This window comes from Trichechus manatus, unplaced genomic scaffold (assembly GCF_000243295.1).
Source record: "Trichechus manatus latirostris isolate Lorelei unplaced genomic scaffold, TriManLat1.0 scaffold00087, whole genome shotgun sequence".
NCBI lineage: Eukaryota > Metazoa > Chordata > Mammalia > Sirenia > Trichechidae > Trichechus > Trichechus manatus.
Window position 1 is genome coordinate 10,808,956 of NW_004444023.1, and position 18,071 is coordinate 10,827,026.

Consider the following 18,071-nt stretch of genomic DNA (forward strand, 5'->3'; position numbering starts at 1 on the left):
CCCGAGCAGCAGGAGGGCCGGCATGGGCGCGGAGGGGCTTGGCTGGGGCCGCCAGGCTGCGAGGAGGACCAAGAGAAGAGACTGAAGAGAGGGGTGGGAGAGAGGGCCAGAGACCGAGACGGGCGGGCAGAGAGGGTGGAGAGATGGAGAGAAACGCGGAGCAGGAGACAGGAGAGCTGGGTTCAGGGGGCCCAAACTTGACAGTCCCAAGGGTCAGCGAACAGTGATGAGCGAGACACGAAATGATGCCCAGACGCGATGACAAAGTGCAGAGGGGAAAAGGACCCAAAGGAGTGATGAATGAGGAGAGAGGATTGGGCAGGTGGATGGAGCCATCAGAGGGATGAGTGGAAATAAAAGAGAGAGAGATGGATAGAGACGAGAGAATAAAGAGGAAATGAGGAGGGTGAAGGAAAGGGGGCAGAGGAGAAGGTGGCGGAGATGCCCAGGTGACAGATGTGGGGGATTGATCGGTGGGCGGGGCCGCAGATGGCAGGGAGGGCAGGGCCGGTGCAGAGGAGGTTGGGATGGGACGATGGGGAGGAGGGAATGAGGGGAGACACATGTGGGGTGGGCGAGACCAGAGAAATCGAGGAGATGAGGAAGGGGAGATAAAGAGAGAAGGGCGGAGAAAGGGAGAAGAGAGATGAATTGGAGAATTTGAGTTTACAGACCTAGGCAGGGTTGACATTTGGGGTGGGATCATTCTCTGTGGTGGGGGGCTGTCCTGTGCATTGAAGGGTGTTGAGGAGCACCCCTAGGCTCCACCCACTGGATGTCAGCAGCACTCCCCCCCTCCACCACCCCTGTTTGACAACTAAAAATGTCTCCAATGTCCCCTGGGAGGCAGAACCGACTCCAGTTGAGAACCACTGGGTTAGACCCATGTGGTCCTCAGTCCCCCAAATGCTGGTTTCTCTCTATGTAGGTCTGATACTCAGGGATCTCAAGTCTCTCTGTTTGTCTGTCTCTCTCACACACACACACCACTCCCCACACTCTTACAAGTGTCAGATCTGAACCTGACCACACCTCGTCAGGTGTGAACCTCCAGCCATAGCTAAAGAGGCAGAACAGCACTGTGGCTCATCTCCAAGCTCCAGCACCTGCCAGCTGCCTCACACTGGACGAGCTTTTACCTGATAGCCCTCCATGCCTCAGTTTCGCCATATGTAAAATGGGCATAATTATCATTACCACTGTGTAAGTGGGAAGATGAAACGCGTTAATATGGATAAAGAGCTTAGAACAATGCCAGGCATATTGCAGGTACTACACATGACAGTGCTGCGGTTACTCTTTTTGGAGAGGGAGATGGGATGAGAAGGAGCGATGGAGAAAACGAGGCAGGGGTTGGATGGGGTATTTTTCATCCCAGCTCTTTCTATGGCTAGAGTCAGGCCTAGTCCCCCACACACCCACCCCTACAGGACACAAAGCAATGATGGGGGTGGGGTGAGGAGGAGGTCTGACCTAGGGTTCAGGGAGAGGGTAAGTCTGAGCTCCACCGCAGGCACAACCATCAAGTGGGCTGGAACCCAAGACAGGTGCAGCTCAGGTAAGAGCCTGCCTCTTTCTGAGCCTCACTTTTCACTTCGATTGAAAACGGAGGATTCTTAACAATCCCAACCCCGAGAGAGCCCAGGGGCCAGCACAGTGTGTGGGATGGGTTCGTTCAGCAAATATTCCCTCCATAATTGTTTACTGCCACCTTCCACATGCCAAGTATCCATACTGGACAAGTTTCAGTGGAGCTAGCAGACTAAGACAAACTAGGAAGAAAGGCCTGGTGATCTACTTCTGAAAATTTTGCCAATGAAAACCCTATGGATCAAAACAGATCTATCTGCAACCAATCACAGGGTTGGCACAGGACTGGGCAACGTTTCCTTCTGTTGTGCATGGGGTTGCCTTGAGTAGGGGGCTGACTTGACAGCAGCCAACAACAAAAACAATCTCTACTTGGCACATTGTATGTCTACTAGTTTAGTGTCTGTTTTCTGCCACTAGACTATAAACTCCATGAAGGCAGGTATGTTTGTCTGTCTTATTCACCATTGTATCCATACCACCCAGCATCAGTACCTGGCACAGAGTAGGTGCTCAATCAATAAATTCATTGCATGGATGAAATGTTGAACAAAGTGTGAAAGGCAGGTCTTCTTCTCTCTCTCTGTCTCTCTCACACACACACATTTCAGATGAAGACACAGAGGTCCCAAGAGGTCTCATCATTTATCCAAGCTCCGCAACGCCCAAGCCCAAGCTGTGAGGCTGAGCTTTGAACTCAGGGCACTACCACCTGTAGAACATGGCTGCCTTTATCCCATGCTGAGAAACATGGGTCAACACACACACAGACGCTGCCAGAGTGACACAGGTAGGCAGGAATGCAATCCCTTCATTCACTGAGGGCTGCCATGTATGGCTGGGCAGGTTGTATGCTGCACAAGGGGGTCTGGCTAAGAGGCTGAGTAGGGGCTGAAATCCAGTCCGGCTCTCCTCCCTATGGCGCGTGCCAACGGGGCTGCATCCAGCTGGGGGCAGAGGTTCCGTTTTCAGGCTCACACAGGGTCACCAACTGTGAGCCCAACCATAGACGCAGGGAAGCTGCATGTGGGGTGGAGTGGGGGGTGCCTTCCACAGAAGGGCTGCTTTTCAGGTGAGCAGCTCGCCTGAGTACTCCTCACTCTGTGCGAAGTCCACCCTTCCTCCCTTTGTTAACAGAGCCCCGTGGTCTCCTCCAATTGCACACCCCGAAGACACAACTATAGGTCAGTGACAACTCCGTGTGGGGGGTGAGGATGGTGGCACCCCCCAAAAAAACCAGCAACGTACTCAGACACAATGTCACACACACACACTCTCAGTCCCCCTACTGATAGAGGGACCTTCAGCCTCCTGCCCCCGCCTCCCTCCATGGCCTCATTCAGACCTTCTGATGCATGGCCACACCTACAGTTGGGAAGAGGACACACACCTTCAGACAAAAGTGGCCCATCCAGACACAAGGACACATGAGACAAGTTCTTCCCTTACCTCACACGGAACTAACCACAGATACGCACAGTACTTATATGCACATGATGACACAGAGCACAGGACACCTAGATAAGGTCCCAGACACAGCATACAAGGACAAGCAATGTCATCCTGATGACACACCTGTAGCTTCCTCCCAATACATGTGTGCCCACATGCACACACACACACCCACACACACACACACAGAGTTATGGGTTGAATTGTGTCCCCTAAAAAGATATGTTGAAGTCCTGACCATAGTACCTATGAATGTGACCTTGTTTGGAAATAGAATCTTTGAAGATGTTATCAATTAACATGAGGTCATATTAGAGTAAAAAACAAACAAACAAACAAAAAAACCCAAGCCCATTGCTGTCAAGTCGATTCTGACTCATAGCGACCCTACAGGACACAGTAGAAGTGCCCCATAGGGTTTCCAAAGCTGTAATCTTTACTGAAGCAGACGGCCACATCTTTCTTCCGAGGAGCAGCTGGTAGGTTCCAAGCACTGACCTTCCAGTTAGAAGCCAAGTGCTTAACCACTGTGCCAACAGGGCTTCTCATACTGAAGTAGGTGGGTTCCTAATCCCATATGACTGGTGTCTATAAATGTGAAGGTGGAGGCAGAGACTGGAGTGATGACGCAGCTACAAGCCAAGGAATACCAGGATTGCTGGCCATCACCAGAAGCTACGAGAGATGCATGAAACAGATTCTCCCTCAGAGCTCTCAGAAGGGATCAACACGGCTGACCCCTGATTTTGGACTTCTAGTGTCCAGACCCAAGCCGTGGTCTTTTTAGTTGCCTCATACGCATGCAAAACTGGGTAATGAAAACGGAAGACAGAGGAAGAATCAGTGCGCTCGAACTGTGGTGTTGGCAAAGAATATTGAATAAACTGTGGACTGCCAGAAGAACAAACAAATTACTCTCAGAAGAAATACAACCAGAATGCTCCTTAGAAGCGAGAATGGCAAGATTTCAACTCACTTTGGACACATCATAAGGAAGACCAAGCGCTAGAAAAGGACGTCAAAGTTGGTAAAGTGGAGGGTCAGAGAAAATGAGGGAAATTCTTCATGACGTGGATTGACTCAATAGCTACAACAACGGGCTCAAACATATTAAAGATCATGAAGATGGTGCAAGACCAGGCAACGTTCCACTCTGTTGTAAATAAACTTGCCATGAATTGGAGCCCGACTGCAACTAACAAGAACAACAACAACAACAGCCTCCAGAACTGTGAGAGAATAAATTTCTCATGTTTTAAGCCACCCACTTTGTGGTACTTTGTTTCAGAAGCCTTAGGAAACTCATACACACACACACACTCTCTCTCTCTCTCTCACATACTGTCACTCACAGATAGCTCCATATGGACACACAACCATGTATTTTTTTGCACATTTCTACACACAGCACATAAAACCCAGACACAACCTCAAACATCATGACACCCTCTGACCATATAGGACTCAGGAACACTCCAGGGACTTACCCAACCCAGTGACACATGGATACGCAATCACACCACATGACTCGCAGGCCCACAACCTTATGGGTATATACACACACATGTATAAGTATACACACTCCCTCCACCCTCCACCCAGTGGAGGAGTCTAGGAGCAGGCAGGTGACACCCCCACTCCCCAGACATACACCCAGACTCAGCCCTGCCCCCACATTGGGGGGAAGGGGGCTCAGAAACCCAGTCTCCTTGCTCCTGGAACCCCTCATGCCCACCAGCACAGGGCCAGAGGTCGGGCCTCCCCCCAGCCCAGGACCTGAGAGACACAGACGTGGGGACAGAGATTAGGGAGCCAGCCTGAGGAGGGGGCACCCAAAGCAGACCTCCCTCAGTCCCTGTGCTTCTGGAGACGCCCCCAGCCCCCCACTGCCCCTGGCACAGTGCACAACACTGTGGCCCACACTCACCCCTACTGGGCCCCCTCCCCTGATCCTGCCAGCTGGAGTTGGAGGCCGGGCTGGGGGGCAGGAGTGTGGCGGGCTGGGTGGGGCCAGGTTAGTTGGTCTTCAGTGCCTCCTGGGATTGCCGGTGGAGAAGGAGAGATGGAGAAGAACCCACAAGAGGGACAAGGAGAGACAGAGCCTTCAGGGGTGGGGGCAGCGGTCCAGAGAAAGGGGAAGGGACACTGAAGGGGGAAACAGAGATCAAAGAGGAGGGGGACAGAGACCAGGGAGAAGGGGACAGAGACCCAGAGAAAGAGAGGGGACAGGAACCAAGGGAGAGAGGGGGTCGGAGACCAGAGACAAGCGGACAGACACCCAAAGACCCGGAGAGAGGGGGACAGACACCCAGAGAGAGGGGGCCAGAAACCCTGAAAGAGAGTGGGTCAAAGAAAGAGAAACAAGGAGAACTGTAGGGGAGGACAGGGACTCACAGAGAGCTATCTGGAGACCCAGAAAGAGAGGCCAGAAACCTTTGGGATCCAGGGAGCTTGGGCTGGAGTGGAGTCTTCAGGTGGCAGCGAGGGGTCGCAGTGCGAGGCTAGGGGAAGGCCTGGGGTGGGCGGGGGCGGGGCTCACGGGGTCCGATCTTAAAGGGAGCAGCTCCTAGGCACCCCTCAGGGTAAGGGGTGGGTTGGGGTAAGTAGGAGGAACGCAGGCAATGAGGGGGCGGAATCTGGGTTCAGGAGGCTGACCCTGCAGGTGGCAGAAAGCGGAGGGGGAGGGGAGGGGTCCGGCATGGGGATCGGGTAAGGTCAGAGTTCTGGGCACCCGGGGCCGGCTGGGGTCCGGAAAGGCCACGAGGGGGCGCTTCTTCCCTCCGGTGGAGGAAAGACGGGGACGGAGGGAGGGAGACCCTCCCCTGACACGCACCAGGCGGCCGGCGCGGACCCCAAGTCTGCGTCCCCCGCCCCGGCCTCAGGGCAGTGCTGTGTCTCGTGTCTTTCTGTCTCTGGGGTGTCTGCATCTCTGTGTTCTGGGGCGTCTCTGGCCATCCCTCCTCCTTGGGTTCCCCCCAACCACCCCATTCCCGGGCCCACCGGCCCATCTCTCGCCTCTCACGAGTTCTGCTCTTGGGTCAACGCCTCTCTTCGCCTATGTCTCTCTACGTGTCTCAGGGCATCTCTGCGTCTCTCCGAGACTCTGTCCCTGTCTTCTTGTCTCAGCCTCAGTTTTCTGGGTGCCTCCACCCTCTGCCTGCCCTTGTCTCTGTCTCTTTGGGTCTCTACATCCTGTCTCTTTTTCTTCCCCATCGGTCTCCAGGTCCCCATCTCTCTGCCTCTCTGACTCCATGTCTCTGTATGTCTCTGTTCCAGGCTTGCTGTCTGCGGATCTCTGTCTCTCTGAAGGTCTCGGTCTCAGTCTCGGCTTCTGCGTCTCCCCCCTCCCCCGGACCCGTAACTCCTTTCCCGGTCCCCCCACTCTCGCTCAGGCCCGGGTTGGTGGAGGGGGGGCGCTGCGGCGGGAGCTGTATGTTCCGAGCACAAAATAGACTCCTGTTGCCATGGCGACGCGAGCGCCGCCTCCCAGACGCGAAGCTTCAGGCTAGGGGGTGAAGAGGGGGGACACCTGGATCCCGGAAGGCGGGGGCCGGGGGCGCCAACGCCCGGTCACAGGGGCCCCTGGAGGATGGAGGAGGCCGGAACTCCTAGGTCCCTGGGGAGGAGGGGTGCTGGGTGCTGTGACGCCGGGTTCCCGGGGGACTGGGCCCCCTGGGAAGGATCTGGGATTCCAGGGTCGGCGGTGGGGGTGCGGATTCCCCAACGAGGGGCGGACTGGCTAAGAGCTCTGACGCCGGGGTCCCTGGGGGCCTCAGTGGCTTGCCTTCTTAGGTCCCCGAGGTCTGGGGCACAAGGACTGCGAACCTCGGGGTGGGGGTGGGCTGGGGACTCTGACTGCGGGTCTGTAGAGCCCCGACTGCCAGATCTCCAAGGGGGATGCAGAATTCGGGGAGCCCCAGTGTGGGTTCCCGGACTCCTGCGTCTCCGAGGATGCAGGGACCACTCTGCGGGAGCTTCTGTCCTTCCTTCCTTCCATCCATCAGTACATTCAGCCATTCATCCGCATGCCGGTCTCTTCCTCTTCCCCGCTCCCATGTCCCCCGTGCCTCAGTTTCCCCCTCTGCGCCGGGATGCGGCCGCGCTCACCTCGATTTCCGGATGTGGGACCCTTGGGGAGTCGGAGGTGGCGGCGGCGTGGGGGGCCGGCCGGGGGAGGCAGAGCGAACGCGTGCCTGCGAGCCGCCGGGGCTGGGCGTGTGCGCGCGCGCGCTGATAGGGGGGCGGCCGGCAGCGTGTCAGAGACCCCCGGCCGATAGTGCTCTTCCCAGTGCAGATGCGCGCTGCTTCCGTGCAGATGTGGCTGTGGCCAGCCCTCGCCTTTGCCTCGCGCCGGCTCCGAGCTGGGAAGAGGCACCTCCCCCTCCCCACCTGCTGGGGACCCCTCTTCCCCCCGCCCGCAGCCCCCAGTCGCCCCCGGGACACCCCCCAAACCCAAGAATGGTTCAGTCCACAGCCACATAAATGTTTATTCTGCGAGTCTCGGTCCCACACAGTCGGTGACATTCTCTCCCCCTCCCCTTCCCGCCCTGTGAAGTGGCCCGGGGCCGAGCTCCGCCTCCAGCTCTGCTCCACCAATTCCATTCTAGCTTCCAGGAGTCTCATTTGCATTTCCTGGAGGAAGCGCCCAATGGGAAGGCGGTGCCCCGCCTCCCTCCCCAAGGGGGCGGTACTCCCAGTGGACTGCACCACTCCTGAGATCCAGGGATGGGGGGAAAGCGCTTCCAACGAAGTCTGGATGACACGAGGAGGGCGGTCTCTCTTCAAGGCAGGGCCAGGAGGTTATCTGAAGATGGGGTTCTGGCCTTGGAAGAGGCCCAGGAGCCCGCTGTCTGGGGCGGGGTCCTTGATAACCTTTTGGATCTGCTGGGGAAAGAGGGGAGGGTCAAGAAGAGTTAAGGGTCCCCATCTCCATGATGGCAAATCCCAGGGTGACTCTACGACTTCATTTCCCTTGCCCTTTGGCAGCAGATGAGCAAACTACCACTTCCTCTTGTCAAAACTTTTCCTGGGGCCTCCCTGTCACCACACCTACCTGGTTTATCTCCTATTGGGCTGCCATCTTTGTCCCCTTTGCTGGCTTGGGCCACTAATGGTAGACAGCTATGTCTTGGGGCTTCTTGTGTACACCTCCCCCTTTTCTTAAGTAGCCTTATCTCTCCCACCCCTCCTCTAGGCCCTCCACTCCCAAATCTCCAGCCCAGACCTTGACCCCAAACTCCAGTGATTCAACTGCTCCCTGGACTTGGCCACTTGACATCTCAAATTCCCTGTTGTCCCGCCATCAGTAAACCGCATGAACCACCAATCAGCTGGCCAGGCTGAAATAAAAACCAAGAGTCTTTCTCCAGCCCACCTCCTCATACACTCCCCACTACCAATCATCTGCAAGTGCTGTCATCTTTACCTCCAGAAAATAAACAAAAGTAAAAAGAAAGAACAGAACAAGCTTGTATCCCCACTGTCTCCACCATGGGGCAAGCCCCCCGTCACCCACCGCTGGCCTGGAGGCTGGAAGTAGCCTCCTCACTGGTTCCCCTCCTTATCCTTACCCTAACCTATTCTACCTACCCTAACCTGTTCACCACACTGTGACCAGAGATCTTTGTAAACTGCACGTCTGATCAAGGAACCTTCCCCTGTGCAAAACCCCACTGCTGAAATCCCACATCTCTGCCGGGCAGGCCATGGCTCTGGCCTTGCCCATCAGTTTGGCCACAGCTCCTTGGGTGAGGCAAGCACAGTCCTGCCTCAGATCCTTTACACTGACTGTTCCCTCTCCCAGAAACATTTCTGAATGCCTGGTTGCTCCTTCCCCTCAGGCCTCAGACTCCAGACCACTACCTCAGAGGAGGTGACCCTAGGGTTCTCTCTCACACTCTCTGCACATTCCCTTCCCAGGGCCAGGCCACCCTGGGCAACTGACTTTTTGCTTCCTCATGGACTCGGCTCTGTAATGGGAACCCTGGCAAGGCAGGGCAGGCACCATGCTTGCTTTTGCTTACTGCTGTATAACCTTGGTGCCTGCAACAGTAGGTGCTCAATAACTGCAGTACTAAACAGAATTAAGAGGGGGGAAAGGGGCAGAACTGGAGGGCCATGAACTTCCGGTGATGCTGAGGGTGAAGGGTGTGAAGCAGGGGGCTACCTGGTCACACCCGGCCATACCTCTGGGGGTGGGTGTGGCGCTGGACCTGATGGGGGAGAAGCCGAAGGGATGGAGAGAAGGGGACCGGTGGGAAGGGGGTCCAGGGACTCCCCCTATAGGGCCTCTGACAGGCTGTTCTTCCCTATGCCTGTGTGGCTTCCTCTTTCCCTTCCCACCTTACTTCACTCCAAAGTCACCTCTTCCAGGTGGCCTCCGGACCACCCTATGCAATCTGACCTCCCTCCCAGCTTTATCTTCCTCGTCGGTGCTTATGACCATGGCATCGCCTTTCATTGATTTATCCTGTCAATGGGCCGTCTCCGCGACTAGGACGTAACTCCCCCTAGAGGCGGCGGCGAGGGTTGCCGGCTGTGTTCCCTCAAAAGGTAACTGATGTATGCACGGGGGAGCCCTCGTAGCACAGTGGTTAAGAGCTTGGCTGCTAAGCAAAAGATTAACAGTTCAAATCCACCAGCCACTCCTTGGAAACCTATGGGGCAGTTCTACTCTGTCCTATAGGGTCACTATGAGTTGGAATCGACTCAACGGCACTGAGTTTTCTTTGGATGCATGGGAGGGGGGAGGGGTCCCCAGGTGGAGGGGAGACAGGGAAACCATTACCTCCTTGAACTGGGGGTGCGCGGCGTCACCCACAAGCTGCAGAATGAGTCCCTCGCTGGTGGAGAGGAAGGCACCACTCTGGCGCATCCGGGACAGCGCCACCAGCCGGTCCACCTGGCTGCAGGAGGGAGGGGGCGGGGCGTCATGGGGGAGAGGCGATAGTGCTGGGACAGCCACATAGACCCCCTGGCAAACACGGTGTGGCCGCCCTGTTTCCCCACGGGGCAGTGGTTGTTCCTGGATGCCCCCACCCTCGACACCCCCCCCCCCGGGAGGGGCCCTCTCACCTGCGGGAGGAACAGGCGTCCACCACCACGTGGACCTGCAGCCCCCGGTCCAGGAGGTCCAGGGCCGTGTTCTGGGGGGCAGAGAGCGGTCAGAGCCAACCCCGGAAAAGAATAGGGGCCCTGAGTGAGGTATAGGGGATCCCAGATGAGAATTTGGGACCAAGGATGGGAATGATGGAAGATCGGATCAGGGCAAGGGTCCCCAGGTTAGAATGCAGGCTGAGGTCAGGATGGGAATTCCAGATGAAGACATGGGTCCCGGGTCAGGATGCGGAGGGGGCGCCCCAGTTAGGGTGGAGGTCCTGAGGATATAGGGCCCAGGTCAGAAGGGGGTCCTGAGTCAGGACAGGGTATCCTACTTAGAAGGGGGGTCCCAGGTGAGAATGGGGTCCCAGGGATCAGGCTGGGATCTCACCAGGATGCAGGCCTGCGCCTCGATGCCACAGAGCAGCACAGAGCGCAGCTGGGGCCGGGCATCCAGCTCCTGCTGCAGCGCTGGCACCATGCTGAAGCAGGTCTTGGGCAGAGGCTGCAGCCCCTCGGCCCCTAGCTCTGGCACTGTGGGGCCCAGGCCTTTTGGGTACTGCTCCGTCAGCATAACTGGCACCTCCAGCAGCCGGGCCACCTGTGCCAGGGAGGGGGACAAAGGCTTGGTCTGAGGGAGGAGGGGCTAGGACTCCTGGGTCTGAGGGAGGAGGGGCTGCAGCAGTACCTTGAGCATGCGGGCGGCCACCGAGACGATCTCCGGGAAGTAGGCGATGTTGTGGCGGAACTTTTCCTGCATGTCGCACAGGAACAGGACAGAGGACCCAGGCAGGACTCGGCCGAGGCCGGGCCTGATGGCCGCCATGTCCTGGGGGTGGGCAGAGGGGCTGTTGGGCCAAGCGCAGAGACTTTTCCTGGAGAGTTCCCTACAGTGTTAGGGAATGGTTCTGTGGTCTCTCCTCGACTCCCTGAGAGCAGGGGCATCAGAGTCCTACAGTGTGGTAGTGTACAATCCTCCCGTTCCCCGCCCCTGGAACCTGGGCAGGAGAGTGACTTGCCCAAGGGCAGAGCCTATTACCTATCGGGTAAGGATAAAGAGCCATCCCCACACACGTGTCTGGGGTCCTTGGTTCCTCACTGCTCACTCAACTTGACTCTATATGTCCTGGCCCTGTTTGTCCCTGCATTGCTGCATAACTGGGGGTCTCGCTGGCTTTTGTGTGACCTGCAGGTGCTTTGAACCTCTTCAGATCTGACTACCCCACACTTAGTCTCCAAACCTCAATTTACCCAGGGGTCAAACCTGCTGGCTGAACTCTCTTCCGGGTCTTAAAAAGAAAGGCCCGTAAATGCATACAATGGAATGTTGTTGTTCTGCACCTTCGAGCGGATTCCCAGCCACCTATATGACAGAGTAGAACTGCCCCATAGGGTTTCCTAGGCTGTAGTCTTTACGGGAGCAGATTGCCAGCTTTTTTCTCCCACGGAGCAACTGGGTGGGTTCAAACCACTGACCTTTCAGTTAGCAGCTGAGTGCTTAACCATTGCGCCACCAGGGTTCCTTGTTGTTATTGTTAATTGCCTTCAAGTGGGCTCTGACTCACTTCAATCTTACCCGTAACAGAACAAAGCCTTGCCTTACTCAGCCATAAAAACGGATGAAGGAGGAATGGAGAGTGACTGCTTACTGAATGAGGATTTCCTTTTGGCGTGATGAGAAAGTTCTGGAACTCGATAGAGGTGGTGGTTGCACAACACTGTGAATGCACTCAATGCCACTGAATTGTACATTTTAAAATGGTTAATTGTACGTTATATGAATCTCACCTCAGGAGGAAAAAAAAGAAGAAATGAAGTACTGATACACGTTATGACATAGATGAACTTCAAACACGTGATGCTAAATGTAAGCAGCCAGACACAAAAGGCCACACATATCGAATGACTCCATTTATATGAAATGTCCAGAATAGGAAAAGCCATAGAGACAGAGAGCAGATTAGTGATTTCCAAGGGCAGGGGGGTGAGGGGAGGAAGAAACGGAGAGTGACTGCTTCACGGGTACAGGGTTTCCTTTTGGGGAGATGAGAAAGTTCTGGAAATAGATATAGCTGCTGGTGGAAGAGGCTGCATAGGCCTGGTCACTACTATTTCCTGCCCATTGCTAACCGCCACACTGTCTCAGGATCTTGTCTTTCCCTCTGGTTCCAGTGTCTATAAAAGGTTTAAGATTAACCGAAGTTCCTCCTTGGAGGGTCGAAAACAAGTGATAATGGTCTAAGGATGAAAAACCGAACAAAGCACCCATCTTGTGACAAGAAAACCAGGATGTTGCCAGATAACCCCCAAGAATACCAGTAGAAGATTAACTCATCTAAGGGGCAACTAACATAAACTTCTAAGACCCATAATCCTGTCCCTATAAAAGCCTTCAGCCGATCGGAGACGGATTTTTTTGAGGAATCTGTTCCCCTCCGTCTCCTATATATCGATATATAATAAACCTCTTGCTGCTCACCTCACCCCTGTCTCAGAATTGGCTATTGCTGCAGGCGGCTCCAATCCGCATTATTGTGGTAACACTGGTTGCACAACTTTGTGAATGTACTAAATGCCACTGAGTTGTGCACTTTAAAATGCTTACAGTAGTAGGTTTTATGTGATGCGTATTTCACAATTAAAAAAAAAAGGAGGCTCCTGAAGCTTGCTGGCCGGCAACCCTTTTACAGAAGGAGGAAAACAGAGACACAGAGGAAACTGTGGCCACAGTCCAGGACCACTCAGGGTGTGTTTGACGCCTCCTCAGAGTGTCTATGCGACTGGGACCCTGGGTTCCACAATGTCTTGACCTGTCCCGGCTGTGTGTCCCCAGGAGGCCCTGTGTTCCAGTGTCTCTGAGTTGTGGCACAACTGGGGGTTCTGGCTGGCTTTTGTTTGCAGCGCTCTTCCCATTTGCATGTCAAACTTGTTTGTGCTCATTCACTGAGCTGCTAATTAATTGGGGAAACACATGGCCCTGGGGACACAGTGTAGGGCTAGACAGCAGGGGGCGCGGACAGTGGAGGGAGGCAGGCACTGAGGGAAGAACTAGTTTTTAAGCTGGAGTCCCTGAGAGGGGCAAATGGTTGGAAGTTCGAGTCCACCCAGAGGCAACTGGGAAGAAAGGCCTGGTGATCTACTTCCAAAAATTCAGCACAGTTCTACTCTGACACACATGGGGTCGCCATGAGTTGAAATTGACTGAGTTGGCCCCTGGCTCATGGCAACCCCATGCACAATGGAACAAATCGCTGCCTGGTCCTGTGCCATTCCCATGATCAGTTTCGGATCAGACTGCTGTGATCCATAGGGTTTTCATTGACTGATTTTCAGAAGTGGATCTCCAGGCCTTTCTTTCTAGCCTGTCTTAGTCTGGAAGCTCCACTGAAACTTGTTTAGCACCATAGCAACATGCAAGCCTTCACCAACAGACGGGTGGTGGCTGTGCATGAGGTGCGTTGGCTGGGAATGGAACCCAGGTCTCCTGCATGGAAGGTGATAATTCTACCACTGAATTACCACTGCCCCCAAAACCATTTGCCACTGACTCAATTCTGACTCATGGCAACCCAGGTGTTACAGGTACAACTGTGCTTATAGGGTATTCAATGGCTGATTTTTTTAGAAACAGGTTGCCAGGCCTTTCTTCCAAGGTACCTCTGGGTGGACCTGAACCTCCAAGCAGTTGAGTGCATTAACCCTGTGCACCACCCTGGGACTGGTGAGTACAAGGGTGTTTATTACTATTATCCTTTAAACTGAAAACATGTTATAGAAAATGTTTTTATGTGTAATATATACAAAACCTAAATGATGGTTAAAATGGCAGATTTTCTGTTATGTGACTTTCATCTCAATAAACAAATACTGAATGGAAACTCCTAGAACAAAAGCACAGTGAAACAACTCAAGAACTCATCAGCAGACGAATGAATAAACAAAACGTGGCATATTCAAACCTTAAAGAGTAATCAAGTCTTGAAACATGTTACATCATGGATGGACCTTGAAAACAGTATTATGCTGAGTGAAATAAGTCAGTCACAAAAGGACAAATGCTGTATGATCCCTCTTACATGAAATATCTACGATAGGAAGGAGCCCTGGTGGTGCAACGGTTAAGCGTTCGGCTGCTAACTGAAAGGTTGGAGGTTCGAACCCATCCAGCAGCTCTGCAAGAGAAAGACCTGGTGATCTGCTTCTGAAAGGTCACAGCCTTGAAAACCATATGAGCAGTTATACTCTGACACACATGGGGATGCCGTGAGTCAGAATCGGCTCAATGGCAACTAACACAACAACATGTAAATGTCCAGAAATCATGGGAGACATGCACCAATATGCTAACAGTAGGCGTCCTGGTGGCATAAATGGTTAAGCACTCAGCTGCAAACTGAAAAGTTGGCGGTTCGAACCCAGCCAGAGGCACCTTGGAAGAAAGGCCTGGTGACCTGCTTCCAAAAGGTTACATTCATTGAAAACCCTATAGAGCAGTTCTACTCTGCACACATGGGGTCACCATGAGTCGGAAATGATTCGATGGCAACCAGCAACAGCAAACCCCCATCAATGTCTGTCCTCCACTGTACACGCAGCACCCAGCACGAGACGTGACCAAGGATTCCAGGCACCAAGGGGAGGGAATGTTGTTGCTGTGTGTCATCGAGTCGATTCTGACTCATGACAACCCTAGATGACAGAGCAGAACTGCCCCATAGGGTTTCCTAGGCTGTAATCTTTACGGAAGCAGATCACCAGGTCTTTCTCCTGTGGAGCGGCTGGAGGCTTCAAACCAGCAACCTTTCTGTTAGCAGCTGAGTGCTTAACCACTGTGCTATCAGGGCTCCTTTCGGTCAGATCTGGTGGCCCAAAAATCCAAACAGTAGCTCCCCCTTCAGGCTGGTAGGAATGTGGTTGCAACAATCTTTAGGGAGGGCCACATGGCCACATTCCTCAAAATTATGAAGACACAAACCCTATGACGCAGAAAATCCACTCCTAAGCTTTTATCCTGCCTGCAGACATGCATGCAAACCAACACGAGATTACTACAAGACTCTTAGGCAGAGCAAAGGATTGGAAATATATCTAAATTATCTGTACTATAGAATTTTGTGCAACCTGGAAAAAATTACAAGGAAATTCTTTAAGTAACAATTTGAAAAAGTGTCCAAGGTATGTTAACTAAACCCCTTGCCCGTGGAGTCAGCCTCTAATTCATAGCAACCCCATTTATTACAGAGTAGAACTGCTCCATAGGATTTGCAAGGTTGTGATCTTTACAGAAGCATATTGCCAGGCGTTTCTTCCAAGGTGCTGCTGGGTGGGCTTGAACTGCCAAACTTTTTTTTTTTTTAGTGTTCTAGGCTTACTTTTATTCTTTAGTTTCTATCTTGATTGTATTTATTTTTTCCCATACAAAAATTAATACATACACTGTTATGTGACTCTAATTGTTCTCCCCATACTGTGACAGCACACTCCTCCTTTCCACCCCTGATTCTCCATGTCCATTCAACCAGCTCCTAATCTTCTCTGCCTTCCCATCTCAACTCCGGACAGAGGCTGCCCATTTAGTCTCTTGTATCTACTTGAGCTAAGAGGCACACTCCTCATGATTATCGCGTTATGTCCCACAGTCCAGTCCAATCCCTGTCTGAAGAGTTGGCCTAGGAAATTGTTTTAGTTCTAGGCTGATAGAGAATCCAGGGGCCATGCTCTCTGGGGTACCTCCAGTCTCAGTCAGACCATTAAGTCTGGTCTTCTTACTAGAATTTCAGTTCTGCACCCCACCTTTCTCCTGCTTTATCCGGGACTCTCTGTTGTTGAACTGCCAACCTTTAGATTAGCAGCTAAGAGCAAACTGATTGTAGAACAGTGTGTATGACATGCTTCCATTTGTGCCCAAAAGGGAATATATGTAAGTTTGTACTAGCTCCTATCTATTTCTGATATCTTTAGCAGGCACATAAAGAACGAGTGCCATGGGTTGGGGAACAGGGTCCCTGAGAGATGGAGCGTGAATGAGACTTGGTTTTCACTGTCATTTTTGTATTCCTTTTGAATTTTGGGCAATGTGCAACAGATTGTCTAGTCAAATATAAACACCAAACCCGTTGCCATCGAGATGATTCTGACTCACGGCAACCCCATGTGTTACAGAGTAGAACTGTGCTCCATAGGGTTTTCTAGGCTGTAATCTTTACGGAAAGGAGCCCTGGTAGCATGGTGGTTAAAGTGCTTGGCTGATAACGGAAAGGTCATGGTTGGAACCCACCAGCCACTCAAGGGAGAAAGACGTGGTGGTCTCTTTTGTAAAGATTACAGCCTTGGAAACCCTATGGGGCAGTTCTACTTTATCCTATAGGGTCGCTGTGAGTCAGAACCAACCCCATGGCTTAATGGTCTGACTGAGACTGGAGGAACCCCTGAAAACATGGCCCCCGGGCTCTCTGTCAACCCAGAACTAAAACCATTCCCGAGGCCAACTCTTCAGGCAAAGATTAGACTGGACTATGGGACATAAAATGATACTCGCGAAAAGTGTGATTCTCAGCTCAGGTAGATACATAAGACTAAATGGGCAGCTTCTGTCCAGAGGTGAGATGAGAAGGCAGAGAGGTTCAGGAGCTGGTTGAATGGACACGGGAAATCAGGGGTGGAAAGGAGGCGTGTGCTGTCACAGTATAGGGTCACATAACAATGTATGTATAAACTTTTGTATGAGAGACTAACTTGAATTGTAAACTTTCACCTAAACTACAACAATTAAAAAAAAAAAAATCAACCCCATGGCAATGGGTTAATCTTTATGGAAGCAGATCACCAGGCCTTTCTCCTGAAGCACTGCAGGATCTAACAGCCAATCTTTAGGTTAGTGGTAGAGCACAAACCGCTTGCGCCACCTAGGGACCTCCTAAAAAAACCAAACCAAACCGGTGCTGACTCATAGTGACCCTATAGGACAGGGTAGAACTGCCCCATAGGGTTTCCAAGGAGGGCTAGTGGATTCGAACTGCCGACCTTTTGGTTAGCAGCCCAACTCTTACCCACTGCACCACCAGGGCTACAGGGACCTCCTAGTCAAGTATAAATACAATAAAATAAACTTGTATATAAGGTCACAGAAGCCCTGGTGATGCAGTGGTTAAAGTGCTCGGCTGCTAACCAAAAGGTCGGCAGTTGAACCCACCAGCTGCTCCTCAGGAGAAAGATGTGGCAGTCTGCTTCTGTAAAGATGACGGTCTTGGAAACCCTATAGGGTAGTTCTACCCTGTCCTGTAGGGTTGTTATGAGTCGGAACTGACTCAATGGCAGTGGGTTTATATAAGGACAAACGCCAGCAAAACTCATCTGTGGGGGCAGATGTCTGGATAATGGTTACTCTTGGGGGGCAGTAGCAGAAGAGGGTACAAGGGAACTTCTAGGGTGCTGAAGATGTTTGCTTTCTTGATTTGGATGCTGTTCAACAGTGCGGTGTTTGCTTTGGGAAACTATTTGAACTGTGTCTTTGTGATGTGTGTGTTTTCCTGTGTTAATGTTATACTTGAATAAAAAGTTGTAAAACTACAAAATAAAATGAAGGGGGTGGGGTCCAGGTGGGTGAGGAGGAAGCTTGGGTTCCCCCAGGGTGCTGGGGAAGGAGGGGATGAGATTGAAGGGGCAGGAGGGACAGGCTATGAGGGAAGGGGGAGGGAGGAAGACCCCTAGGTTTCTTGCACGGTTCTTGGCAGGCCCATGTATTAATTGGCGAAACCGGGAGGAGAGCTGGGTTTGGGAAGATGAAAAATTTGGGCGATAAGGAGTATGTGTGTGTTTGTCTGTGTGTGGTGTGCGGTGAAGGGGGTCTGGGCTGGAGACAGATTTGAGAGCTTTGTGGGGGGTGATGAGAAAGTCCAGGACGGAGCCCTGAGTTGGGGGAGGGGTGGCAA

The 18,071-nt window shown here is 52.9% G+C and overlaps 1 protein-coding gene across 2 annotated transcripts in view; it reads right to left on the reverse strand.

Annotated features, from left to right (window-relative positions):
* Positions 1 to 7,515: 7,515 nt before the first annotated feature.
* ISOC2 (isochorismatase domain containing 2) overlaps positions 7,516 to 18,071 on the reverse strand; it is an 11,144-nt gene continuing 588 nt past the window's right edge. The window contains exons 2-6 of one of the 2 annotated variants that reach the window (XM_004381765.3): positions 10,829 to 10,969; positions 10,532 to 10,741; positions 10,117 to 10,187; positions 9,830 to 9,947; positions 7,516 to 7,923 (exon numbers count right to left, since the gene is read on the reverse strand). In XM_004381765.3, the coding sequence (XP_004381822.1) occupies positions 7,843 to 7,923; positions 9,830 to 9,947; positions 10,117 to 10,187; positions 10,532 to 10,741; positions 10,829 to 10,966 (618 nt within the window). In that variant the 5' untranslated portion in view covers positions 10,967 to 10,969 and the 3' untranslated portion in view covers positions 7,516 to 7,842. Of the gene's footprint in view, positions 7,927 to 9,829; positions 9,948 to 10,116; positions 10,188 to 10,531; positions 10,742 to 10,828; positions 10,970 to 18,071 lie in introns of both variants that reach the window. The other variant, XM_023736181.1, reaches the window with a different exon arrangement.